Source organism: Branchiostoma lanceolatum, chromosome 2 (genome assembly GCF_035083965.1).
Source record: "Branchiostoma lanceolatum isolate klBraLanc5 chromosome 2, klBraLanc5.hap2, whole genome shotgun sequence".
Taxonomy (NCBI): Eukaryota; Metazoa; Chordata; class Leptocardii; order Amphioxiformes; family Branchiostomatidae; genus Branchiostoma; species Branchiostoma lanceolatum.
This window is the reverse complement of record NC_089723.1, coordinates 20243660-20270782: the sequence shown is the minus strand read 5'-3', so window position 1 is coordinate 20270782 and position 27123 is coordinate 20243660. Positions and strand designations below refer to the sequence as shown.

General features: G+C 43.2%; 2 protein-coding genes across 3 annotated transcripts; one reads left to right on the top strand and one right to left on the bottom strand.

Moving 5' to 3' along the window:
* The first annotated feature begins 1308 nt into the window (after nt 1–1308).
* LOC136427827 (R-spondin-2-like) lies at nt 1309–19617 on the top strand. Of its 2 annotated transcripts, none has more exons than XM_066417008.1 (5): nt 1309–1988; nt 16472–16660; nt 17131–17283; nt 17835–18020; nt 18416–19617. In XM_066417008.1, exons 1-5 carry the CDS (start codon nt 1904–1906, stop codon nt 18610–18612), a joined length of 810 nt encoding a protein of 269 aa, XP_066273105.1. In that variant the 5' UTR covers nt 1309–1903; the 3' UTR covers nt 18613–19617. The 2 variants fall into 2 exon arrangements, with proteins under 2 accessions (XP_066273105.1, XP_066273104.1); XM_066417007.1 differs by having other exon boundaries at nt 17802–18020.
* LOC136427819 (dipeptidyl peptidase 2-like) lies at nt 19404–25130 on the bottom strand. Its single transcript, XM_066416996.1, has 11 exons — nt 24832–25130; nt 23916–24052; nt 23340–23509; nt 22938–23073; nt 22598–22685; nt 22029–22195; nt 21653–21713; nt 21342–21460; nt 20976–21132; nt 20576–20711; nt 19404–19994 (listed from the first exon to the last, which is right to left on the bottom strand). The coding sequence occupies exons 1-11, from the start codon at nt 25019–25021 to the stop codon at nt 19892–19894; spliced, it is 1464 nt and encodes a 487-aa protein (XP_066273093.1). The 5' UTR covers nt 25022–25130; the 3' UTR covers nt 19404–19891.
* Between the last annotated feature and the right edge of the window lie 1993 nt (nt 25131–27123).

Sequence of the window (27123 nt, the reverse complement as noted above, 5' to 3'; positions counted from 1 at the left end):
TGTCTGGGACGCGACAAGTAAACTAAGTGGTATATGTCAGTGTAGGCTAGTGGCGTCGGGATTCGGTGCACACCTGGCTTGAAAGAGGAAAAAAACGTGGAAAAATTATCCAAATATCATGATTAATCTCACAAAGAAAAAGACTACAGAAGTTTACGTTTTCCACAATTTTAGCTTCCCGTTCCACGGTGAGTCATATCAATTGCCTTATTATAGGCCTCAGTACAAAAGACGGTGACAAACAGTGTTCTACTCCCCATTTTTGTACAACACGCACATTTGTTTTGTCACGTCTTCCATGTAGTCCATGCTTAAGCTATTTTATTGAAAAAGGCTTTGTAATGGTCGGTTCTTCATTATCGGACATACACATAGACAGACGGACAGACAGACAGACAGACGGAACATATAGGCCTCGCAAAGATAGCTGGACGTCGTAATCGCGTAACGGTAAGGGCCTTGTTTAGGGCACCCGGCCTTTCCTCACTCCACCCAGGTGTAAAGATGCGGAACCTGACTTCCGTCGGTTGGGGAGGTAAAATGCGGTGGAATGAGAGGGATGGGCTCCACCTTCCGATACCGTGCCCTAGACCAAGCGGATAACAACACACTACCCTTACGGCCTCAAAAAAGCAATGGGACTACCTTTCAGAGATACTAGTGGCTGATGAGTCAACCCCCCATACATGGACCTGAGCCCGAGGCTACCCGACCCCAGTCCCGCCGTGCCACATGTGTTTTGCGATAGAAACTTCTGGTATTACTTTACACTCTCTCGGTCCCCGCCCGGCCATTAGGCACCGCAAAGTGTCTGTCCCGCGAAGTAGTTCACAATCATATCGAGACGAGACCGCCCCTCCCCCCGCCCGTGGGTCACACGCGCGCACCGCCCCTAATTGGATAGCAATGACTCTGGCTTACTCTTAAAAAGTACGGTAAGCCTGCCAGGACAGCTCATTTTGATCCGAAACCGTTAAACTAGCTTTCCTACGCATTTCAAAACATTCCTGAATGGGTGAGACGACTTGGAAAGGTCAACAATATCTGTTTGCAAGAAATAGGATGAAGTATGTACACCCAATCTTTATTTAAAAAATATAAAAGCTATTGCATAATGAGAAAATAGAGCGTGTTCATAATTCGTAAAATCGTAATAAAGAAAGAACTACATAATATTTGTGTTCTTTGCCAAGAATCACTCATCATATGAGTTTACAACGCACAAGCGAAAGTAACCACACGTAAGCTGAGTAGAGCAACACGTTATTTGCATACTGTCCTATCCTGACTACCGTAGTTTCTGGCGGCGGTAAGGACGGGCGCTGAGGGCATCTGGGCAATCGGCAGTGGCTCAGACCAATCACAGATATATCGTCTGACACAGTTCTGCGCACACTGAACCGTGCATGGGGAGTGCAGGGGCGCCATGTGCGGCGGGAGGGCGTCAGTAGGGCACGTCTAACGGTACGGGATCGTACGGAGCAGGTGTCGCTGCTGAAATTTCGCAGAGTTTGTGTATGTGTGTGCGCGCGTGTGTGGATACCACAGGCGGGTCTGTAACGGTGCGGTAGGGCTGGGATCAGGAGTGTACTGTGGAGGCCAGGATAGCGCCCATTTGCTCGGCCTAACTGGAATTACCGCAGTTCTACTGAGATTCTCGTGAGATTGTCGTCGTCCGTGGACCGACACCGGCTGGATATTTGACCGGGGATTGCGCAGAGGCTGCTCGGTGGCTCAGGTACGTGGGCCCGAGTGGAGCCCGTGCGGACATGCGGGGGGAGCTCGCTCCTGTCCCCTGCCAGCCGCTGAACCCTTGACATGAGTGTTCCTCCAAGATCGCCCCTAAAGAAAGCGGTAGTTTTTCTTCAAGTACTGGACATCATCGCCAGCCGTTCCTGGCGCCATGGATCTCAGTATGGTCTTGTCACTCCTTGTGATTGTAGGAGTGTTCACAGTCGGCCTGGGCAAACCGCGGAAAGTTAAACGAGGTAAGAGAAGTTTTGTACACATCGTGCCTTTGTCAGGTGCTTCGGGCGGTGTTTTGGACATAAGCTACTGGGGGGTGGGGGAAGGATTAAAGTAGGGACCCATGAAGACGGCCACACGTTTTTCTAAACGTGCGTTTTGTTGTTAGATTTAGTGAGTCATTGTGCTGTTAGATTATATGTTCTGCAGCGTTACCGATACAACGTGTGACACGGTATACCTCGCTTATCATGCGGGTCCCTATCGGTAAGTTAGTGTTGAAATCTCCCCTCGCGGCTGCCCAACGCGTGTGGCGCATACATACACACTACACTTCTGTAAATACGCGAGGAGAGAAATCTCGGCGGTGTTTCTCTGACATTTTACCTCCGGGGACGGCATGGCCGGATGGTGTTTACGGCCAGACCCTGCCAGACCCCAACACTGTTTATGGAGACACTGTACTTTATCAGTTACGCGTTGATCTCTCCTCAGCCGAGTTGCGCGAGCGACAGGAGGCTTCACAGTCTTCTTTTCATGGACTCCCCCTTTGTTGTCGTCGCTGTGAAGTGACCTACCTCTGTTCGCGGTTGACGTATCATGCCTCCTCACTGTTGCGCTTTTGTTGGTCCCCTCTTTTGTGTCGACTACGAGGAGGACCCGATAGCGGGGCTACACCGGGTTTGTTGCAAAGTTTGCGGCCAAAGTTTTGACAGTATCGGGCGGGATTTGTGACTTGTTTAGAGAGGGGTTTAACCGGGGCGGGAGAGGGCATGTCGTTCATTAAGTTTTATTGCTCCCCGCTGTATCGTTGAGTCACTTCCCTCAGACGGAAGGGCTGGATAAAGACCTGAGAAAATACGTTCAAAGTAGGTGAAAATCGCCGTGTTTTTCTTGGGGTTGTCCAAACTAGTTTTCACTAACACTTGCCACTTGTGCTCAAACCCACTTAAGCCATCAAAGGGCACAGCACCACTTCAAATGGTAAAGTTTGGAACTTTTCTTTGAGGAAGGGGGGATTGCTGCTGTCTTGATTTCAATCTAATCATAGGTTTCTTGCCTAATCCTTTTAGGAATACTGAAGGGAATTTACCAGTAGTATGCAAAATAAAGGGTATTTCCGTCTTGGTGCCTTGACTCCTATGGCCTTGTTATCGAGTGATTGACAGATGCACAGACAATCACCGAGGCAACCAAACAAGTCATTCGTTTTGAATTTCTTCTTCTTTCACTGCGAATCGAGCCTTTCTAGTCAACCTGGTCACACTTTGAAAGGATTAGGATAGAAACCAGCAGGCGTGACGCATTTTGATTGACAGCTACACAAACGGTAGGGTTACGGTGCTTCTGGGGGTAAAATCTCCTGACAAGACACCGGTCCTTGTTGACTTGATGATTGACAGGTCCACAAACGATAAAGATCTTACAGAGTTGTTTGAACTGTCATGTTAGCGATTGTAGGAAGAAACATGGCGATAAAAGGAGTGAAGGTGGGGGAGAAAAAAGAAGAAATTTAGTGCGAGCTCAGGTCTGTCAATGGACTTGTTGGTTTTGCCAAAGTAGGCCAAGTAGCCGTTATAGCAATACTGCTAAATTGTGGACACTAATCCACAAGCGAGTATAAAAGGTTTGCTCGGGATAATGCACAGGTGGTTGTTATATTGTTGTACCAGTAGCCTATTGTTACAACAAAGTCAGACACAGTTTACTGACGCATGTATGTTTTTCTCTATGTTTTTACCATGTATTTGCAATTAGCCCACGGGCATGAACTTGCAATAAACTTCTGTTATATGCTCTCCAAGCAGAGGTTGCGTGAGACTTCGTTACCAAGTAAGAAGTAGGTAACGCTCTTCCAACTAAACCTTTGCTTGGAGAGCATTGAAATTACTGGCGCAAACATCCCACAATGAAAGGTCCTTACCTACTATAAATTCCATTTGTTTACGGAAGTACAGTTGTTTTAGTTTTAGTGATTAAACAGACAGTAAAAAAGGGAAGGAAGGGGCAGGCAGGCATTGAAATGGAAGGGGATAAGAAAGGTTTCCCACCCCCTCCTCAGCTCTGTAAGTGGACTAGCCCTATATGATAACCAGGTATTAAGTTGTCTGTCCACAGAGGGTTTCCCTCTCTGCGGCTTGTCGTGACTTCTCAGTAACCCCTGAACACTTCCCACCGGAGCAGCGTCATTATACCGGCTCGGACCGGAATGTGCAGAGAAAGTGATCGACTGAAAAAAATCTCGAGTTTCCGTTAGTTCGTACAACATCGTCACTAACATCTGTAGAACAGTGTATTTAGAATCCGCCATGGAAGGATGATGGTTATGATACTCCTGTGTTTCTTTGTAGCCATACTTTGGTTAGCTGAATACTTAACAGGTGCAATGTTTATGATTTATGAAATGATTTATAGACGATTTTTCTGTAGGAAAAAATTGTAATATATTGTGTAAATTCTATCAGATCTGCTCTAAAAAATACACGTTTGGAGAGCGGTACTTGATTGTCATTGCTAGAGGAATGCCGTTAAATCCTTTAAGACAATTTGTGGATGAGTGTAAGTTTTGCAAATAGCCTTTTGAAAAATATCTAATCGCCTGGTGTACCTAGAAAAACATACAAAATCCTTACAAGGCTTTGTAAGCTCACAACAGACTAAGAAGCCAGAGAAACCCCCAAAGACATACCGTTTAAAGGATGTTTAAAGACATGTTTCCTGTCCACACGATTTCTGTCAACGTCTTGAAGTGTCTCGGTTACATCTCGGCGTGCTGGAGTACTGAAGACGGGACGGTGGAATGTTACAAGTCCTTCACGTGGAGACCACCAGTCAAAACCGTGTAAACTAGAGAACGGCCATGTGTTATGTGCTACAGTCACATTTTCACCGGTGCCCGTAGGGGGTGTAGCCCCGGCGGACCCCGAGGACACAAATTTGTGGACTGCTGGATACCGGGTGGATACCTCTCGGTGTTCTCACGATTAGCTTACGGCGTCTATTTGTTACCGGGTCCCGTGTTGATCTTAACTGCGAGTTCAAGATCCGGGTCCCGGCCGGCCGTGCCCCCAAAATAGTCCGTCACGTAGCCTGGGTGTCCAACGGGGTCATCCTGTTTTTAAATTAGCTAGCTTTTAACTAGTTACTTGGAGTTGACAGAACGGATGCACGTGTTCGATCAGTTGACGGCGCTGCACAGGAGAGGTCGGTTTTACGAAATAGATGTATTGATTTGATGTTTTCAGTCATTGTGTGTATGGCCTGATTCACACACGCGTTTTTAAGTCGACTTCGGAGTCGATTCAGGACTGTCCTACTCCTACAGGACTGTCCAAGAAGGCCACCCTAGGCCACTCAAGTAGCGTTTTCTAGTAGGAAAACTCCACTTGAGCAGCCCAAAGCTCCTCACACACAGCCTCTAGTAGACTCCGAAAATCGGACCTGTAACTCATAAGTAAACCATGGAGTAGTAACGTTCTTCTTTTAAATATATTAGTATGCATAAGAGTGATTAGACCAGTCTGAGTAGAATAAAATAGCAGACGCATTTCTCTAGGACTTACTTACTTTACTTTGGTGAACTTGATTCTGACCAAATACGTACAGTAGAATCATACACGTATATTTGCATGTATGATATGACATGATACAAGTGGATACAATAGTTAACCTACGGTCAAAAGTGATTTATACTTTTTCTTTGTTTGGAGGTCCTGTCATGGTCCATAAAGGGCAGCCTTGGGTCGTTGTTTGGTCATTGTTAAGGTCTCGTGGACAGGTGTTACCTCGTCGGGCCACAGAGTAACGGCTTGTTTTTAAAATAACAAAACAGCGAAAATACAGGCATGTCTTGTACTCTGATTACAACTAGTCTTCCCCATCAAACATAGACGCAATGTTATAGAGCAATGGAAACAGTATGAAACAACAATACTGTAAATGCAGAAATTTTCGTGGTTTTTGCGGTGAACTCTTTACCGCGAACTCAAAACCACCGCGAACACTCCATTTTCTACCTACCGCGAAATTAAATCCCCGCGAACATTTCTGCATATGCAGTAACTGTCGTAGTTTGTACCATCTCGTTTATTAACAGTTCGCTTGTGGAGGAAACACCCTAAATGGTACATATACATGTATGTGAGATACTCAGATAGTGTTATGCATGACAAACTCGTTTCACAGCTTCTGATCCATTTTTTTCTTGCAATGTACCGTCGCACCATCTCCACATTCCGCCATTATCTAATCTCCATCATTTCTTCAGTATTCTTTCGTTCACTCATTAACTTCAGATTCCCCCTACCTAACCAAAGCATCTCACAACTTCTTGGAATGTTAAGGAGAATGCTAAGGAAGGCGCCGGACCATCTTTCCCATCCTTAACCTTGGTCAAGACTACCACTTAGGCTGAGCTATGGTTGGAGGCTGTGTCCTGTCACAACAGGGGTGTGGAGTTATAGCCCCGTTGGGGGAAGACAGACTTCGTAATGGGTCCTCGAAGACAGGCCACACGTAGCCTCTACCAGACTGACTACGCCGGCTATAGGGAGAATATTTGCCAGGGGAGTTCGGTCACCATAGGGTTTCGTTTGCAGGCACAGTTTCCGGAGGGGGAATGTAATCTTACCATGAACTCTCCTAGCCAATTATTCCATTTTTTTGCCGATTTTTACGATCCATACCCCCGTAGCAAGGTCTGGTAGAGGCTAGGTCACAAGTATGGGATGGACACTTTACCAAAACGAGAATAGAATTTGATCTGTATCTGTATCTATATAGCCGGTATAACCGCCATTCGGCGTAACACACCAGCTTCGCAGGCACGCGGCGCGCAGCAGCTGGTTATATTACACCAAACGACCTGTCACGTCTAACCTTCGCATATCTAACTGCATGCATTGTTTAAAGCTATCTAAATATAACTAATCATAGCCGACAGGTAGCAATCTGATATTGGGTGAAGTGAAGATGTTTTGAATGGTCTTTTGTGGCAATGTTCCTTCGCACTTATGATAGCCCGTCAGTAGAATCATTCTATGACTGCTTTTAGATAAAACAGGTCAATTACTCTGCACTTACATAAATCACCACAGGCAGCTTCCCAGCGAGCTGCCAGCAGGCGTCAGAGGGAACGACGCCTGCATTTCTCTCTAAAATACCTTACAACAGTCTGTTGGACGATTCTGACAAAAGGGGCGGGGGTAAGAAAGGTCAAAACAGTAATGTTGTTTTAATTTCAAAATGTCTTGACAACGTCCTAGTCTCTACCAGAATAACTACGCAGGCTACATGAAGAATACTGTAAATGCAGAAATGTTCGCGGTGGTTTAATGTTCGCAGTTTTCGTAGTGAACTTTCAGGGCGAACTTAAAACTAGCGCGAAACTTTTTGCCCACCTGAAGCGCTACTATTGTTAAACTTAAAACCACCGCGAACAGTCCATTTTATCCCTACCGCGAAATAAAAACCACGCGAACTTGAATGCATTTACAGTAATTTGCCATGGGAGTTTGCCCACCGGTATAGGGTTTGGCCGGCCGCGCAGGGGGGAAATGTCAACCTTCCCGCGGAAATAATTTCCCATTTTGCTGAATTCTACTATAGTTAAGCCTGGTGGAGGATAACAACGTCCGTTGTCTGTTGGAGCTTGGAATCTTTCTACTGTTATACAATGTAATATGCTCAAAGTCAAACGAAGACGCGGTTATCTGGGGTTGCTGGCATTCAGTAAACCGGTGAATTAACCCCCGAGGACAAGAGAAGCTGGGGAGAATTACGGCCACTACTTCTTACTTTAGGTCGCCATGGAAACGCAGAAGATCTCAGGCAGCCGCCTATTGCTTCCCGCCATGACCTATCGCGTCACCGCCGGGTCCAAGCGACGCCCAATTTGTTAGTGTCCTTCGGAGTTTCTCAGCTGTGGTCCCGCGGCAGAAACAGCTGTCGGACGGCCGTCAAAAGTCGAAATTCGTCGTTTTTCCACCGACTTTCATGAATCACGAATGACAGAATTTTCCTTTTCTCGCCCGAGGGCAGGCCAGCTGTGTGGCAGGAGTAGGTGCCAAGCAGGAAATGTAGTCTGTTAGAAATGCTCTTCATGACTTGAGTCAATAATCTTCATTAGGGCCAGCTTATTATAACAAGCTGTTGCGACTACATCGTCTGTACGCTTGTCAATCAAGCCGAGCTATCTTCGCTACTTCACAACGAAAACGTCCTTGGTTAAAGTAATAGAAGACACATTGAGAGGCATTGGTTGTTTCCAAAAGGGCTTATCGAAAGGCTAATTCCTAGAGACACAACATTTGCAACATTTCCACCGACCACGTTGGCTTCAATTCAGGTCAATTTTGACAGAGTTGTCGCAGAAAACTTTGGCACAAAAACAGCGCCTTACAACAGTTGTCGTCTGCGGCACCTGTTCTTTCACTTAGCACTGACAAGGTGTCAAATTCACCGACTATCGGAGGCAGCCTTCAGCGTGTTGATATAGAACACACGTGTCTTATCGTGAGAGAAACTGTTTTTCTACACTGCTTTATACTGTCCTGCCTTTGATAGTATCTCTGATAGTATCTAACGTAAACGCGTAAGTTTGACAGTTTGAGACGTTAAGAAAACTAGTTTACATCGTCTGACTATCAGCTCTGCCCTTGCAGCAGAATAGTCATGTAACCATCAGCAGTAGAGAGTACATTGCTGTATTTTCATGCAGGGTTGTAATATACCTGTATGCTGTACTTTTTGCCTTATGTATGTTGGCATGTTATGTATGTATTTTATGACAGTCCTATTTACATCTTAAAGATCCTCGTTTCCGATGTTTCAACATGACCTGATTACAAATTGCTATTGCTATGGGTGGTAATCATAACATATTTGAAGAAAATGACAAAGACTATCCTATTTCTACTGAATTATTAACATTTTGTCTCTAAAGGAACGCTGAAAGACGCGCCATTCATTCTAGCAAACATTAACAGGTGTTACTGACGCGTATGACGTAATTGCCGCACGGCCAGGATACCGATGTTTCCGCTCGCCCAGGATGTCCCGGTTATGACGTCAAAGGATGGACAAATAAATAAACGAAAATATAAAGATTATTTTCTATAATTAGGTAATCCATACTGATGTAGGTAAACTCATTTCCTGTCAAGCGGCTAGGAATCGATCCCTTACGTCATCCCTGCTTGGAGCAACATCCCCAGGGCAAAGGTCATCGGGTCACGTTAGTGCACTCACACCGGAGAGGTCGAAGTTCCAAACTGAAAAATAGGGAATAAAAGCAGGTTCCCGGGAAGGTTGTTGACGACTTTTTTTGTAACTTTTCTATCGACAAGGAAAAAGGTCTCTTTTAACTTTACAATAAGTCGTTCTTAACCATGCTTTGTGTTCTCAAATAGTATTTGTTACCATTCTCGTTCATTCTTATTCGTTGTTTTTCATCATTACAAAAGGACGAAATTGGGTGTCACGTCTCGCTCTTGTGGTACTCTGATCGTCCTCCATCGTTGTATCTGTCTTTCTGTCTCTATCTTTCTGTCTCTGCCCAATAATCTACTGTCTCCACCAAGCCTCTGGGTTTAACCGCTAATCGGTCGTTGATGCACTAACTCATAGCAAGGTGTCCAAAGTACAAACTTAACGAGTTCAAGGGCAAGTGCAGGGATCAGATGTTAACCCTGGAGTTAACCCTGGAGTGACCTCAGAGAGGACCGGTGTAACAGCCCTAATGGTACCGATGACCCGGGCTCAAAGGTTAGGGGTGCCGTCTGGGCTGTTACACCGGGTATGGCAGATACAACCAGCCAGTCTAGGTGTCGATGTTCTTCTGCTACTGCTGCTGTCATTGTAATACCACGTTGCGCCAAAAAGTTAGATTTCAATAAATTGAAGACTAGCCTTCTGGCGGCCTACACGGTTGTCCACTTGAGGAGCCAGGTTCATGACATGGCTGCTGACACCGCGGGGCCAGTCCGTCACACAGGGTCAAGTTTCCCGCACACCTGAGCCGTGTCACAACAAACGGTGGATGATATACAAAGGTTCCCATATGACATAGAGGGCGATACGAGCTGTGTTGAGGTATATAGAGTGTAGGAAGAGACGGCCCCATCCCACTGTACTAGACGGCGATCGAGCTGCGATCTCGCTGCGACTTACACTGGATTTCTGTAACCGGTACCACAAGTTGACTTCGTAATCATGCAAAACGTAAAAGTATGACTGAAAAGACAACAAAGCACATAAATAGTAAAAAGATCCATTGTTTTATCTATGAAAGTCGGTTCGTGACTGTCAAATTTTGGGTCGCCCTAGTGGAAAGGGGTTGTAGGAAAAGACAATCGCTCGAAGAAGGCAAAGTTCCCTAAAATCTAGACATCTATGTCCCCATACGACATATCTTTATCTTTTCTCTGACCATTCTGGAGACCTTTATTCAGCTCCTTATCATGTACTTGAGACATCTGGTATCTCATTTCTCACAGCGGCTTTTTCAAGACTTGTGGAGATATGAGGGATTTTCGCTGTGGAAACTTTTTCGTCTCTCTACTAAGTAAATTTTATAGCTGGTAACAGTAGAAGAAAGAAAGCGAGGTCAATGTCTAAGTCTATTACATATACAATGTCATGCAACATATAGATATCGGGGTGTACTGGTTTGAGCATTCTCGGGAAGATCAATTCAACTTAGTGTTTTCCCAGACTGAACATGTGTTTTCTGCCCGGTGTTATTTTCTGGGTGGTTGGAAGGGTTTCCCTTTGTTGGTACGTCCAGCTGACAATGTGTCTGTCGTTGCCGTGGCGTGGGTTTAGCATGGGAAACGGGCGCGCAGAACAGCCGCTAAGTCCTCGGTCCCTCAGCCGTGAAGCGCCGCGGACCAACTGACGGGGAACGGTAGCGGCTGTGGGGTCACTGCCGGGCCGCGGGAGAATGAGGGCCTTTGTCGGGGACGTGCACTGTGCGGTGTGGGTCTGTTAGAATCGCTCACGGTTCAGAGTACATCTGTCTGTGGCTTCCACAGTTCACCGTATACCTATACGGATGATTAACAACACTCAATGTTCATATCAGAAAAATGCACTGTGAGAAACTCCGTACTTTCTGTGGTGAAGAAAAGGCTAGCTTCTGTACAAGATCTTCTCTTCCGAATACCCAGGGTCTGAATTTTCATAATGGGTCACTCGCAAGTCGACAATGTTTGTAGTTCAACAAGTTGAACAACCATCCACCTTTTGGTCATTTTGTTATCTGTTATATTGCCTCCCCAAGTACAAATGACTGTAAAGGCACCCTTTGTTTCAGGGACGACGACCTCCCTATCGATTTCTTTTTGTGTTGCAGTTGCAGTTCAACTTTGAGTCAGAATGAATTACCAACACAGATGAACTTTCAAGTGACTTTTGATGCTGAACGTCTTCTTACCATCACGACAAGGGTTCATTTTGATTCTTGTCAGTATGTCATGCTCAAAATGTGCTTCAGGCCACTACTGTAAATGCATTTAAGTTCGCGTGGTTTTTTATTTCGCGGGAGGCAGAAAATGGAGTGTTCACGGTGGTTTTAAGTTCGCGATTGATACGATAGTAGTGCTACAGTCATAGATAGGCAAAAAGTTTCGCCGTGGTTTTAAGTTCGCGTTGAAGGTTCACCGCGAAAACCGCGAACATAAAACCACCGCGAACATTTCTTCATTTACAGCATATCCTATATCACGATTGTCGTGCAATAAGAATAAAATTTTTTTTTCCCCTTTTTAATGTGGGTTCGGCGTATAGTCTTGGACAACCATCTTCAAGTAAAGATAGCACCCACTGCCCCTACAGTCTCACAAATTTAAGGCTATGGGGCTACCTATAGGCTTGACCTAACCTTTGACCTTACCATGACGGAAGTTGATGCGCACAACTTCTTATCTGAACCTTTCCTGTCCTTGACACCTCTATTGTTCCGGTCGTGCTGACGTCATGTGCACACCTGTTCGCACCTGCGTCACGGCTGTACACCTGAGTTGTCGTCAGGACTGGAGGTAAACTAGTGACCCTGCTGTGTGTGGCTTCGTTGTTGTCGTTAGAGGTAGACATCAGTTGAAAAATATGAAAAGTATAGAATGCTTCAAATATATAGATTAGATAATTGGCACTGAATTTTGTATATCAAGTTCGTTACTTGCACAGGGCTCTTAAACACATGTTAAACCTTTGAACGCCAAATCCTTGCAAGTCTAGGACATCATCCCCATCCAGTAGGCTAGGATCAGATCAGAAAGTTTCTTTAAAAAATGCATTTCTCATGTTGAATCGGTGGTTCAGTGACGTCACAAGTGCAAAGACCTAAAAACACGTGTCTCTGAGTAGTCTGTGCAGAGCGACTGGTCCTCCTTTGAGACAAGAAAAGTTTATCGGGATCTTTAGTTAGACCAAGGAGATTAAAATAAGAAGGAGAGAGCTCGCCTATTAACACCCGCCCTGGCCTTTTATTTCAACCTCCTTGGTTGGACAGTTGACCCGCTCCCCCTTGAAGAAAGATGCACACAACAGTCCCCCACTTCTCGTCTTCCCTCACCTGCCCAAAATATGCCTGAAACTTTGTCAAATAAACGCCTGTCATCCGCCATGTTTACTCCGCAAACATCGCCCCAACAAGCTGTCAGGTGTGAGACATGTTAGCAAACTCTGTCAGACGGGACTGGGTGACAGTAACGGTTTTAGTCACTGTCAGAGCTGCTCTCTGCGTAAAACACCTGTGTAGGGTACAGCTGTCGAATATCATGTCTTCCAGACACCTGTATAAATAAGCACGATAAACCACAAGAGGTACTAAAGATAAAGTTGACGATAGTTTATATAAAGTGATTGGTCTCTTTCTGCAGCTGAGGCACCAACCAAAACGATGGCGTCAGAATAGCCTAGATTTGGTATTGACAGATAGTCATAGATATAAAATGAAATCTATACTATGATACTATGAGGTTTGATTAAGCAGTCGAACGTTGCACTAAACTTTCATAGATAGGATTTTCCATTAGAAACTATACAGTTGTTTAAAGTGGGCAGTTCGTTGATTTAGATTGTTGTGTAAACATTTTCATATAGTCACTAAAAATAGCTCGCCCTCCCAATATTTACACGTCTGACAGACGGTAGTTAAAGCCGTGACTTCCACATCCACCCGCCGTACTTATACAAACATTCTAAATTGTATGAAGCTAGTGTAATCAAACTGTGACGCTTGACGTTTTAATTCTGCCATCCACGTCCTGTTATCAAAATGTTTAAAGAAGCGCTGTCCGCGATTATCAAAACATCCAGCGATGTTTCTGTCGGCCAGCTGATATTATTTATACTGATAGCAATTAGCACTGCCCCTGTTAAATGTCGAGCCCGAAGGTTGGCATCGTTAAACCAGCTGTACACAAACTACAGGGCCAGATGGGACCCACACGGGTCGTCTGTAGCTTCACGGGGGTCCAATCCTTGCATGAGCCATGACGTTGTTGCTGTAGATAGAGTATACATGTACCAACGCAAAACACTCGAACGACAGTTGAATGATGGGGGCAACGTAATTCAATTTTTTTCTCGCAGCAAGACAACTCACAGTGAATGTGAGTTCATGACAGCGTTTCCAGACACAGGGAATGTCGGTGGGGGTATCGGGTTTTCCCGACAATAAGTATATTCAACGATCAACATTTAATAAGCAATATTGAAATTAAATTTTTGGAATACATAATGAAGCTTCTGACTATTCTTTTGTCTACGAGTCTGCGTTCCTGAGAATTGGTTAACTGGCTTTTTTTCAAATTCAGCCAAGTGGAATCAGAACTTTAGTACATAACGTTAGCAACAGGTTGGATGCATATCTAACGTTACTTGTAGGTAGAGAAAAAGTACAGATTTTTATAGCACCCGAACAAAAGCGGACTGCGCCCCTTTTTTCCAGAAGTCAGTGGACACGTCCATTCTTATTGTCTACTCTCCAATCAGACGTTGGTGGAGAAGATTGTGAGCTTTTTATCATATACCCCGTACGTTTTCTGTCGGCACTCCCCACCAACCTCTGCTTGGAGAGTACTCATTAACCAGACATGCCAGGGCAGAGAATGGCTGAACGCCACGTACTGTGGTAATTGGTGGTGTTAGGTCGGGTAAGCTGTGAATAAACCCCGCACAAGGACAGCAACACCCCGACAACAGTTCCACACTGGGTTTGAGATCAGTCGTTCCCAAGATAGCGTGGGAAAGCTGCTTCTCTATTAATAGTTACACCATATCTCACAGTCTAAGTGATTACATGAGCATGTGTACTATGTATCATATGATATATTGTCTTCATATCATGTTTAATAGAAAGATTTGTAGAACCTTAACAGACGTGACAAGACAGAAATGAGCCGACTGAGAAACATGCCTGTCTGGCAGAATTCCAGCGCGCCTCAGATAAGCCATAATCCGTCCAATAAACCTGGACATTCCTGGACAAATCCCGCGACATTCCGCAAGCACCTCAAGTCTTCGTGTTGGGGATGTCGCGGCAATCGTCTTGTAGAGGCGTCAAGTAAATATTGTCAGACATGGCTAATCAAGTATGGATATCTGTAGACTTTTCATATGATCCAAAAAGATCAACAAATTAAAGACAATAAAGAATCAATAATATGACATAATTCTTCACGGTATGTCACATTTTCATTGTGCTTTCAATAATCATTACTTGTCTCTTGACCCCTTCCATAGAAAATCGGGCTCGAGAGTAAAATCAAGGTACATGACTCTCGTTCTCAGGACACAAGCACACAAACGTCTACATAGTACATGTAGTTACGATATGACATTAGTTCATAACAAAAAGCTATAAATCAGCTCATAAGTGGCTCTATAATCAAAGAACGCTTTCTCATTGCGTGTTTTGAGATAAGATTTTAATCCCACTATTACCGTAGCCATGCCGCACAAGTCCCGGCACGGTACAGAATGTGTGGGTAATCCTGGGCTAGTCTGTGATTGAAACTTAGCCCGCTTGTGGGACGTGTGTTCTCTCGGTGGGGATCTGACATGTGTAGTGCTCGTACTACTACAGACGATCTTACACACTTCTACTCATGGATATTACGCTATCAAATCATAATGTTGATATTTGTGTTTGTATTTCATATTTGTTATACGTACATGTACCTGTAGTTAGCCTCCAGGCAAGAGTTTAAAATAAACCTGTCTTTTTAATTTTTCAATGTTCTTAATGTTAATATTGCCACAATGCAGTACATGTGGAGCAGACAAGATATTCCTGATGCACAACATATTCCCTAAGATACAACATCATGACGACAGGACTATAACTTAGATAGCACCACGTATACACTTATTTACAATGTTAAGACGCGTCACTTTCCTTAGACTGAGTTATCTTTGATATGTCAGTAAAATTGTCTTTATGTTTTACCATTATAATTCTCGTAGTTTGTGTCTAATGGACCGAGTGCGACTGTCCTTGTATTTCTTTTGCGTGGCTTTTGAGACTACATCTGAAGGCACGGCTGATATTCAAAAGTATTTTGGCTGACATTCAAACGCCCAACTGGGAAGCTGTGTATTACATCAGGTGAAAGATGAAGAGATATTCCTAGTATGTCTGCAGAAGTGAGAGATCGTCGTCTCGCCTTTATTTATCCACAGGTCAACCCGTGGCAAACCCAAGTCTTAACGTACTCCATTCTTCCCTTCCAACAGCTCACCAGACGGATTATTACATTAGATCACTTTCGACTCGACACAGAGAACATGCTTGTTCGACTATCTTACTAAATATCTTACAATGTCTGCACGCCAATACCAAGGTGGTCTGTGCCAAGTTTGTTCAATATTTGGAGATTATGAAAAACGGTGTAACTTACAGTCAAAGTGTTGCATGCAATTGTTGGCAAGTACAAGGCTAATGTGTACAGTCTTCCTTATAACAACATTGTCGCGTGCGAGTATGGCACCTTCGGATCACGTCTTATCAGTTTCCCAAGTCTTGAGGCCAAGACGGTCTTTACTGCCAAATGTCTAGGTTGTCAGCGCCGCGTTCAGGCGTGCAAAAAGGATATGTGTCTGAGGGAGGCGGTATATATATATTGATTGGTAGATGATTACCAATGTATCCATCGCTGATGTATTGATGATTTCTAAAAATCTAACCACCCGTGCCTGGAGGTTGCACCAGATGTTTGACAGTTAAAGGATTATCACGTGCAGAGCGTTGGTCTTGCTATAGATACTTTGATCGATTATTCTTTTTAACTGTATTGATTGCTAATGTATTGATTACTAATGTATTGATTATTGCTGTTCCAGCTATCGGCCTGTACCCGGTGTGCCCCCGAGGCTGCACCAGTTGCTCGACCATTAACGGCTGTTAAACAAGCCGATCCCGGGTCTTGCTATAGATACTTCATTATCGATGTATTGATTGCTAATGTATTGATTACTAATGTATTGATTATCACTGTTCCAGCTATCGGCCTGTACCCGGTGTGCCCCCGAGGCTGCACCAGTTGCTCGACCATTAACGGCTGCATCACGTGTCGCCCGCGGTACTTCCTGTTCCTGTACCGCTCGGGCATGCGCCAGACGGGCCTGTGTCTCCACACATGTCCCCACGGGTACTACGGCGTCCGCAGTCCCGACTTCAACAAGTGCTCAAGTAAGGACTACCAGTATTAGTACTTTCCTGAAACTTGTACGTGTAATATATTTTCTATCGTTACCCATCAAGCGCCACCTAGCACCTGCAAAGTGCAGTGCATGTAAGCGAGAGCAGGGGTACAGTAGAAGTTTCCGCATACTATCACATGTTATGTGTGTGTCTTCCCGAGGGGAACGCATTGCCATTTCGTGCACGTATATGGGAAACCTTAAATCCCTGCACGTGAAAATGTTTAGTTAACTTCCCGATAAGTGTAGCGATGCGGTCTGATACCTTTTGACAAGATGCACATTTAATTTAGATTCAACTTCCATGATTATAATATACACGGGAAATGCTGTAGACCGTCTGCCAAGACGAAAGCCGAAGAATGATGTACTTTCCAGGATGTAACATGATCATTACGAGCGGTTCTATGGCAGCCGTCTGTACACAACATCAAGTGTTAGTTTTTGTTTTTTTTACAGGATGTAAAGTGGAGAACTGTGAGCAGTGCTACAGTAGAAGTTTCTGTACCCGCTGTAAGGCGCCGTTCCTCCTGTACAAAGGACAGTGCGTGTCCTCGTGTCCAGCCGACCAACCGTACCTGGCTAACCTGACAAGGGAGTGTCAATATGCTGGTGAGATAGGGGATTGTTTTAGTGGTCCAAGCATCTATTGTTGTAAACTTCGTTTGAGCATTGTGCTGTAGAGCGGCCTATTCTGACAATATCCTAGTCGGACTGGCGGAACAAGCATTGGAAATTAAAAATCATATTGTTTATCATTAGACAAAGAGGTGTTCATCAATTAACTGACTTGAGAGTAGTTGTAAAGCATAAACTAAACTACAGACGCTAGTTTGTCCGTCTACTGTACACTTGTGTGTTTCACTATGGCGTTTGTAAATCCTGGCCTCTTTCTGCGCTGCTGAAATTACAAGCCTTGCTTTACTCTATGCTGCCTTGGATTCTAAATGCTGGTCCTGTGTACTTCTGTGCTCCAAATGAGTGACACGTCATCTTGGCTTGTTCTAACTAAAGCACATGTATTGGTATGTATGACATAATCTAGAACAATGCTAGATTAACCTAAGGGGTCTTGTCTGTGTGCTTCTCGCTCGCTCGCTCCAACCACGTGACTTTCTGTCCCTCACCAGACGCCGCTGACGTTGTTGTGCGCATGCCCACAGTTGACTGCCAGGTAGGTCCCTGGAGCCCATGGAGCCCGTGCATGCGCAATGGTGCGACGTGTGGGTACAAGTGGGGCGACCAGTCCCGGTCCCGTCAGGTGTGGCAGAAGCCGTCACCGCTGGGACGGCCGTGTCCCGAGTTGGTCAGCAAGACCAGATGTCTGGTGCAGCCCAGATTTTGTCCAGGTTTGTACTTAACCCTGTTTTCCTTTTTCCTCTTTTCATTGTTAAAATTGCTATTTGTTTGCAAAAATTAACGGAAGACAGCACAGTAGGACACACGAAGAGCAGTCAACAACCACAACTTATTATCGTCATTATTCATCCTACAAATGTGAAATAGTCTCCCCTTACTACAAACTAAAAAGCATAAAGCTGAATTAAACGAAAATGTGTAAATCATATGAAACTTAGCAGTACTTATCTAAAACAGAAAAAAATGTAGTGATAAAATGTGCTTTGTGCTAAAGAAAACAGCACATTGGCTGTATTGTTGAGCGGGGCACCATTGTGTATTATATGCATGTGTCATTGTATATTACAATAAAAAGATGTGCTATTTCATTTCATTTTTTCTGCAGTTGTAGGACCAGACGGGTTGGTTGTCGACAACCACTCCGAACTAGCCGCACAGATTAAAAGGGAAAGGCGGCGGCGGAAGAGAGAACGGCGGAGAAAAAAGCGGAGAAAAGCCAGAAAGAGGGATAGAAAGGAAAACAGAAGTAGACTTGGACAGATAGTCGTGCACGACCCTCCGGTGGAGTCGCTGACGTCGTAGTAAACGTAGGCACCAAGTGTCGAATAGAAGCAAAGTTTAGCCATAGCTAATACGAGTCCTATTTCTCTACAAATGCACACGTTTTGGCTCTGTTTTCTTTAGAACACTTAATGAGAATCCCCGTTTGAGTCTTTTCCTATACCTTTAAACATTCAAAGTCTATGAGATGCAGGTAAGACTGGCTTCATGTTTGTCTGTATGGGTAAGGACGATCTGAGGTTTAAGCATTGGATCCGATATGTTAGTGACGATGTTTAAAAGGATTTTAAAAGATGTCGGCAAACGCCTGTTGAAGATTTTCATGGATATAGTTTGGATGTGAATATTTGTCGTTATTGTAACTTCCAAAGTGTAGTGCACAGCTCATATGATTACTTAAAATTCTTTAACTGATATCTTATCGAATTTGATGACTTTATAAACGATCTCCATGCTGTTCACGGCAGACTTAGCTTAAAGTAAGAGGACGTTTAGGATGTGTTGGTCATACTTCTTATCTGAAACTGGGCATAAAAGGCGCAAAAGAAACAAAATTATAGATGTCACTGCATACGAGAAACGTGTGTTGTCAACATTGTTTGTTTTTCACGTTGCTATGGTTTTGGTAAAGATTTCACAATTGCTGATCGGTTTAAAGAAAAAAAAAATAGATAAGTATGCTGCGATCACGAGGAGGGAAGTATTCAAATCTAGCTAGAGTAACACATCAATGGTCAAAACTAACAATTGTATTAGATTGTGTACATCCACAGTAGATTTGGTTGTAAAAAGAATTACACAGAAAAAATGAAAAAGGTGGAAAGTTTTACTTCGACTGAGAGGGATAATGGAAAATCTGTAAAGATATTAAAAGAAATGAAGGAAATAAACTTGTGTAATTATGTAAAATCATCATTGCAATGTAGTATGGCTTATAAGCTGAAACGTTATCAATGTATTTGATTTTATATCTATGATATCAAGAAACACGTTTTTACGCTGAAAATAGACGCGTGATAACTTTTATGATGTGCCGTCAACAACTATGAATATGTGTATTTTTATGATTATCGTCGTAAATGTGTATCATCTATACACTTTGAACCCGATACCTTATCGTACATGTAGTTTCCTATTTGTAACTGCAAACTGTCGAATGGAACCACTCGAGCAAAAAAAAAACGACTAGTATAACGGAAAATCTGAATACAAGTCACTATTCCATGGTGCTCTATAACAAAAGATATCGGTCTAGCTAACTGTCAGCAATGTGCAGTCGCTAAGATAAGTCATTTTCTCTTTACTCTCTCTGATTGGTTGCCTCGCGGATCCATTGTCCAATCAGGTCTGTCTCCTGTTGTCGAACACGGATCACGGACAGTGGATCCGCGGGATTTGGGACCCTGCAAATACGGGTATTATGTAGTGTTCTCTAAAGACACGTTGAAACAACATGGATAAAATTGAGCATTACATTGTTGAGCAACGGTATGCTAATGAAAGTCGCACCGCACTAAGTACAGTACCATCATTCAAAGTGTTTGCTCGAGTGTATAGACGTAGGTAGATCAGGACTAAGGACAGTACCATCGCTCAAAGTACTTGCTATAGAATAGGTGACGAAGGTAGATAAGCACTCAGGACAATAGCATCGCTCTAGATATTTGCTATAGTATATGTGGAGGTAGATCAGCACTAAGGACAGCACCATCGCTCTGAATATGTGGTATGGTGTAGATGAAGTAAAATCAGCACTACGGACAGTACCGTCGCTCAATATATTTGCTATAGTACAGGTAAAGGTAGATTAGCACTAAGGACAGTACCATCGCTGTAAATATTTGGTGAAGTATAGATAAAGGTAGATTAGCACTAACGACAGTACCAGTGCTCAAAATATTTGCTGTAGTAAAGTTAGACTGCTATTTTTCGTCATGCCGACGGAACATTATGACACCTGAGGAATTATAATGGACTGGTTTACCTGAGATCCATCATGTGAGCTCCGCCCTCGATCACCATGGCAACGATGGAAGACGACACGTTCTGCAGTACCCCACCTCTGCGCCAGGGGTCGAGATCGCCGCTTGAGAAGATGATGTTACTGGACGGACTGAGGTCTGCAAAATCATTGCGTACTGACGAGACATTCCGATTTCACGAAAACATGTGTGCTCCTTTGTGTTTGTAGGTAACGTAACCAAAGTTTAAACACTTGAAACAACAGAAGAAAACTTCAACGAATTTTCGGCAGGACCACATGCCTTACTCCAGATCAACCATAAATCCAACCGTAAATCAACAACGTAGGAAAGAGTACGATCGCACGGCGGTTAAGCTTTAGCAGTAAACAGAAAGGATTGAATATGTTGAAATGTTCTTACCCTTTCCCCAGAACTGCGTGGCTAGCCAGCCTGGCCTGGGAGTGACCCCCCACCGCTCCCAGCAGTGTGCCGCCCTGGTCTCTTCCGTGAAGGGGTCAGGCGGGAACATGTCCGTGACGTTATTCGTGCTCTCCAACAGACTGATCTCTGTACACGTCTGGGGGCGGAGTAACAAATCAAAGAAAGTAGAACAGCAGAGAAAAGTCCACTAAGGCGTCCAAGTTGACTTTCAATCAATCCAAAATTCATCTAATGATAACGATTGCATTGATGCATACTCAAAGGTCTGTGGGATAATTTTCCCCAAACAGCAAAACAATAATACATAGCCTGGCAAATAAAGTGTCAAGATGCATGTTTGAATACCTGGTAGTCCCAGGCTTTTGCACCCGGCATCAGCGAACAGCCTGTCGGGTCTGCACACGGCACGAAATCCTGATGGAGGTCAAAGCAGGTCAGGTTCGACGTAAAGTTGTACAGCATGCCTGGAAAACAGGGAGGAACCTTTTGAAACGAATGCTATTCATATTGGGATGGAAGACGCATACAAAACTGAAGTCTTAATGTCAAATGACTGGAATTGCAGTCGGTGTTTTCTAGCGCATCAGTTCATCAAATCATTTACACTTTTTTTGGTGAAAATTCAAGGAATTACGTTTGTGTTGTGCAGATCTTACCGACAGCCTGTAAAATTCCCTCTATTCCGTCCGTGGCCTTCAACAGTAGATCACATGATGCCTACAAATAAACAGAACACGACGGTAAAGTAGGCATGAAAATTTGTCCTCTGAATCCCTCATAGACGACTCTCAAACCCGGGTCACTGCGTTGTGAACTTTATTTTTAAAATGTTTTCTGTATGATCGATGTTTTTTGGTCATTTTGAACGCGAATTTTATCGAACACGAGGTTAAAAATTCAGTCGAAGCAAACAAATAGGGAAAAAATCGACTGGCAATCGTGAATGACGGACATTCACAAGGAAATCATCTAAAATCATGGGAATCATTTTCACTTCTTAATATAGATTTTTAGGAAATGATATGAGCTTACGTTGACTGGGTATGCTGGAAGGGACGGTCCGTTAGATATAGAATAGGGGAGGTCTTCCATGGCGAGCACGGTAAAGGCTTCCTGCACCCAACGGTACATGTTCACCAGGTCAGCACGGTCTTGTAGGGGAGAACACAGCTTCATTCTGCTCGAGACCTCAAGTAGGCCTAGGGAGGGGGGAGAGGAGGATTAAATTATAAAAGGAAAATGGGAGAAATTAATTTTTATTGAAATTATACCATCGCGCAAAGCTGGGGCACTGTTGCGAAGAGTGAGTGACGGATAACGAGGGAGTAAATAAGCTGTGTTGACATCCACTGGACTGCGGCAAGTTGGCGGCCTTGCTGCGACCTAAACTGGATTTGTGTTATCCTTGAGTCTATAATGGGAATATCATGCAAAATGTAAAAGTATGACTATAAAGACACCAAAACACACAAATGTAAGAAGATAAGTTTTTTTATCGATGAATTCTTTGAGAGCTCTGTCAAATCGCTCGGTCACAGCGAGGTCGCCAACAGGTCGTTGGTCCTGTGAAATACCCGCTTAAGTCGTTCTGTGCGCCTCACCTTGTTTTCCCTGACCAGACAACCGCTCCATCTCCGTGAAACCTTCTCGAACCCGATCGGGACACCTAGGGTTGTACCTGCGGAAATCCTGATCAAAAAACATTACCTTCCAATGAATTTAATGGGAATCCTAGATGTGTTTAAAATCAAGTTGTCGTGGCTGTCTAGTTTTTTCCAGCCTCCTAAATGTTGTGACTGGATAACTATTGTAAACTGAGAACTGATTTATCTAATATATATCATACTACTTGTATACGAGGGTTTACTTCCAGGATATAACTGATCAAAAATCAATTACTAATTCGACCAGTTTGAGGGTCCCTAAGATTGTACGACGAACCTCGGTCACGTCCTGGAAGAGCTCGTTCCCCGGTGTGAGACCAGCGGACATGTACACATTAGCGCTGGAGGCGAGAGCACCAGCCACCAGGTTAGGGTACTTCAGCCTCAGGAAGGTGCTCAGGACACCGCCATAACTATATACGACCGTAGATACTAGATCAACAGTGACCAGATTTAACAACAGAAATACTGTCTACCATCTATGTGAGTGAGTGAGTGATTGAGTGAGTGAGTGAGTGAGTGAGTGAGTGAGTGAGTGAGTGAGTGAGTGAGTGAGCGAGTGAGTGAGTGATGCACTTCCGTAGGACTCCATTTATGTAGAACGGGGAGGACAGACACAAACTAAGACTAAATTCGTTAAGAAAATTGAACAGAAAGTGTCAAACATCCGGGACCTTACCTGCCACCGAAAGCGATGACGGGGCACACATCCGGGTCCTGACAGTAGACAGCTGTGAGGTTGGTAATGAGAATTGCATAGTCCGCCAGCGCCTGCTCTACTGTCAGCAGACCCATGTTCTCTCTGGCAAAGGTATTTTCTCCAAAGGGAAGAGATTCTCCATAGTATCGCTTTACGGAAAACAGTATTTTGAGTCTTGATCGCATTTAACCTCCTTTGATCATACAAATGAACGTGGCAAATCAACGTGGAATCTACGGTGTTACCGGACTTTATCTGTATAACGAAGGCTTTCTAACATCTAAATGTGTGCTAGGTTCATACATCACACTGAGGTTTATAAACTATTCACATACTGTATGATACAGCGTACTACGGTTCCAGCTGGGCAAAGTTCGCATTTTTGCACCTGCCGGATTATTGCACCAAATTCGCTGACAAATGTGATGTGCAGTTAAGCGGATTCTACTGTATATTTTTTTCAGGGTGGCGGAATTAAATTAGTAAATGTTATATTAATTGTAGATGTCCCTTATAGGCATAGAACAAGCGAAGGTGACATGCTTTATTACTTACATGTTCTGCAAAGACGATCAAAGCTTCAAACTTTACCGCCAGATCCTTAATGAACCCGATCTCGTTCCATATGGTCGTGATGGGTCCCTCGTTCCCGGTGTAGAAAAAGATGGGGCCTCCCTTTCTCCAGAATGTATCTGTATGTTGTAGCGTTATTCTTTGCATCTTGTGACTGTAATATTGAACCATATTATCAAAGCCCCATGAACAGAATGCGTCTGTACGTTGTAGAGCAATTGTTTGCATATTGTGACTGTAATATTGAACCCTGAAGCCCTATGTAAAGAATGCGTCTGTAAGTTGTAGAGCAATTGTTTTCATATTGTGACTGTAATATTGAACCATATTATCAAAGCCCTATGAACAGAATGTGTCTGTACGTTGTAGTGGTATTGTTTGCATATTGTGACTGTAATATTGAACCTTATTATCAAAGCCCCATGAACAGAATGCGTCTGTACTTTGTAGAGCAATTGTTTGCATATTGTGACTGTAATTTTGAACCTTATTGTCAAAGCCCTATGAACAGAATACGTATGTCCGTTGTAGAGCAATTGTTTGCATATTGTGACTGTAATATTGAACCTTATCATCAAAGCCCTATGAACAGAATACGTATGTCCGTTGTAGAGCAATTGTTTGCATATTGTGACTGTAATATTGAACCTTATCATCAAAGCCCTATGAACAGAATATGTCTGTACGTTGTAGTGGTTTTGTTTACATATTGTGCCTGTAATAGTGAACCTTGAAGCCCTATGTCACATTCATATTCAAGGTCTTTGAGTCAATATAGAAGCAAGGTATTCATTAAACTGAGCAATTAACATGGAGCTAGTGTAAATTGGTGTACTCTGATATGTTCCGTTACGGCAATAATTCTGGGATGATTCGTTCATCAATTAAATAAGCCTACCAGAAACGAGCACTCTTTCCTTGAATGTGTTTGCCCCGTGGCTGGCGAGGTTGAAGTGGTCCAGATACTGGTGAAAGTAGCGCGTCTCATACGGAGGATCCCGTGCGGCGGAAACACTGGTAACCGTCACCAACAGGAGAGTGAGAGAAACAACCGAACACCTCACAGTCAGCGCGTCTACAGCCACCATTTTGTGATTGAAATTGTACTCAAGAGGTCATTCAACTGGGGATATTCTATGCATGTTACTTTTCTGTACTTTCCGTGTGTTTCTTGAAAAACGATCAAAGAAAAAAAAATACATGAACTTTTCAGTGGCGAATTCCAAGCACAAGGTGTGAAGTTGTAATTTTCGTCTTCGGGCAATATTGCCAAGCTTTCCTAAAAGAATGACCTTTGTATTTTGTAGTGAATGATCAACCTGACATGTGACCTTTGACTTACAACTTGATAACCTTTACGTATAACGTAATATGGCCAATTAACGTCCGATTTATTTAAAACGTTATTTATCTTGGCGCATGGACAGAGCCAAATGTTGAACCGATGGTCAGAAATATCAGCTCTTCTAAGAAGAAAAGTGTAGGGTCTGTAAGTTTTTCTCCGCCTTTTTAACGCCGTGCAGGTATGTATTTATACTGGGGTATATGATGTAGAATTGTGCCAGGCTAACCCATTATCGTCCACTTCAGTCTTTTCCCTTCTAGCGCTATGCTTGAAGAACATAGACCAGACGCGATGAAAGAAAACAATGTTTGTGTTTTAATGTGCCTATCCATATACTATAGGGGTGGGTTGGGGGAAACTTTGGTCAGCTATAACCCTGTAACCATGCATGAACAAGATAACATTGCGGTCAAGTAAAAGTAAAGTTTGACACTTCTTGGTCAGACATTGATTTTTTTAAGGGGCCTATACATATACTTTAGGGGTGGGTAGGGGGCAACTTTGGTCAGCTATAACTCTGTAACAATGAACAAGATGATATTGGAGAGAAATACAGTAAAGTCCGCTTAACTGCACCATCAATTTGTCAGCGTTTTGGGTGCAATTATCCGGCTGGTGCAATTATGCGAAATGCCCAGCTGGACCGCACTACCATGGGCGAGGGGATGTATTGTTAGTCAGAAACACTAGCACAAAGAAAACAGACGAAATTATTCAGTTATTAACTTTATTTATTGACCCTTTGCTGAAAATAAAGAAATGACTAGAGTCCATTCCAAGTCACCAAGAGGATTTTTGAATGATATTTGTGATAATTTTGAATTATTTCTAATAAAATAATATCTGAGTAACAATAGTTCTAATTTTTTCTAAAAGATTGAGTAGGAAAATTTGAATTTATTCAAATTCAATTAGATAGTTTAGAAACATTTACAAAGTTACTGCCCAAAAATCCCTTTATTTAGAATAATTTCTAAACATCTATATGATTCTTTCACTTTTACAAATATTTACAAAAAAATGGCAGAAAATGGTAGATAATGGTAGAATGGTGATTGCCCCCATAATGTAGGTGCTAATCCGCCCCCTCTGTCTGCTTTTGTATATCTTTAGATTTTACTGTGCAGGACACTGTTTGGTCCTTTGTGGAGAGCATTCTTCCCTATACTTGGCAATGATGTGTGAATTGCTTTCTTCCCAGCCCTCCGACCTATTTATAAAGATGTTACAAATAATGGTAGAAAATGGTAAGAAATTATAAATAATTGTAAATGATAGTAGAATGCTGTTACCATTGTTTAGAAACTATTATAAATATTCTGTTCCACATGATGAATATTTCTAAAAGTTTTAGAAAACCGGAGGAATATTTATAAAGTTGAAATCACATTCCAAATATTTCTTAAGTATCAAATCTCTCACACAAATAATTACAATAGATTGAAAACATTTGTAAATTATGACAATAACAACCCTCTTGGTGACTTGGAATGGACTCTACGAACCTGTTTTAAAAGATTTTGTATTCTCTCATTTTTCCATGCGATCTACCGCATTACAACACACGTAATGTTACAGGGGAGGCATTCTGAAACATCGTCATGCCACTCATGGGATAACAGGTTCTGTGTTACATTACGTAGAGTGATGTTGTCGATTTACGTAAATCATGTACCGCCATGAAACTAGGAATTGAAACTAAAACTTGGTTACTAATTACGGGTGACCCACCAGGGTAAGGACCTCCCATACGATTCCTGTTAACGTATCTGTCAATGGAGACAGCCGTCTTTTGTTACTCAAAACAGTTTTAAACATATTGGCGGTATTGCGCCTTTACACCGG

Excerpts from the sequence above, each read along its gene's own strand:
- LOC136427827 (XM_066417007.1), top strand. The coding sequence starts at position 1,904 with ATGGATCTCAGTATGGTCTTGTCACTCCTTGTGATTGTAGGAGTGTTC. Across the intron at positions 1,989-16,471 it reads ACCGCGGAAAGTTAAACGAG|CTATCGGCCTGTACCCGGTG; the intron begins GTAAGAGAAGTT and ends TCACTGTTCCAG. Across the intron at positions 16,661-17,130 it reads CGACTTCAACAAGTGCTCAA|GATGTAAAGTGGAGAACTGT; the intron begins GTAAGGACTACC and ends TTTTTTTTACAG.
- LOC136427819 (XM_066416996.1), bottom strand. The coding sequence starts at position 25,021 with ATGGTGGCTGTAGACGCGCTGACTGTGAGGTGTTCGGTTGTTTCTCTC. Across the intron at positions 23,074-23,339 it reads GTCATCGCTTTCGGTGGCAG|TTATGGCGGTGTCCTGAGCA; the intron begins GTAAGGTCCCGG and ends GGTCGTATATAG. Across the intron at positions 22,196-22,597 it reads GTCTGGTCAGGGAAAACAAG|GCCTACTTGAGGTCTCGAGC; the intron begins GTGAGGCGCACA and ends CCCCCTCCCTAG.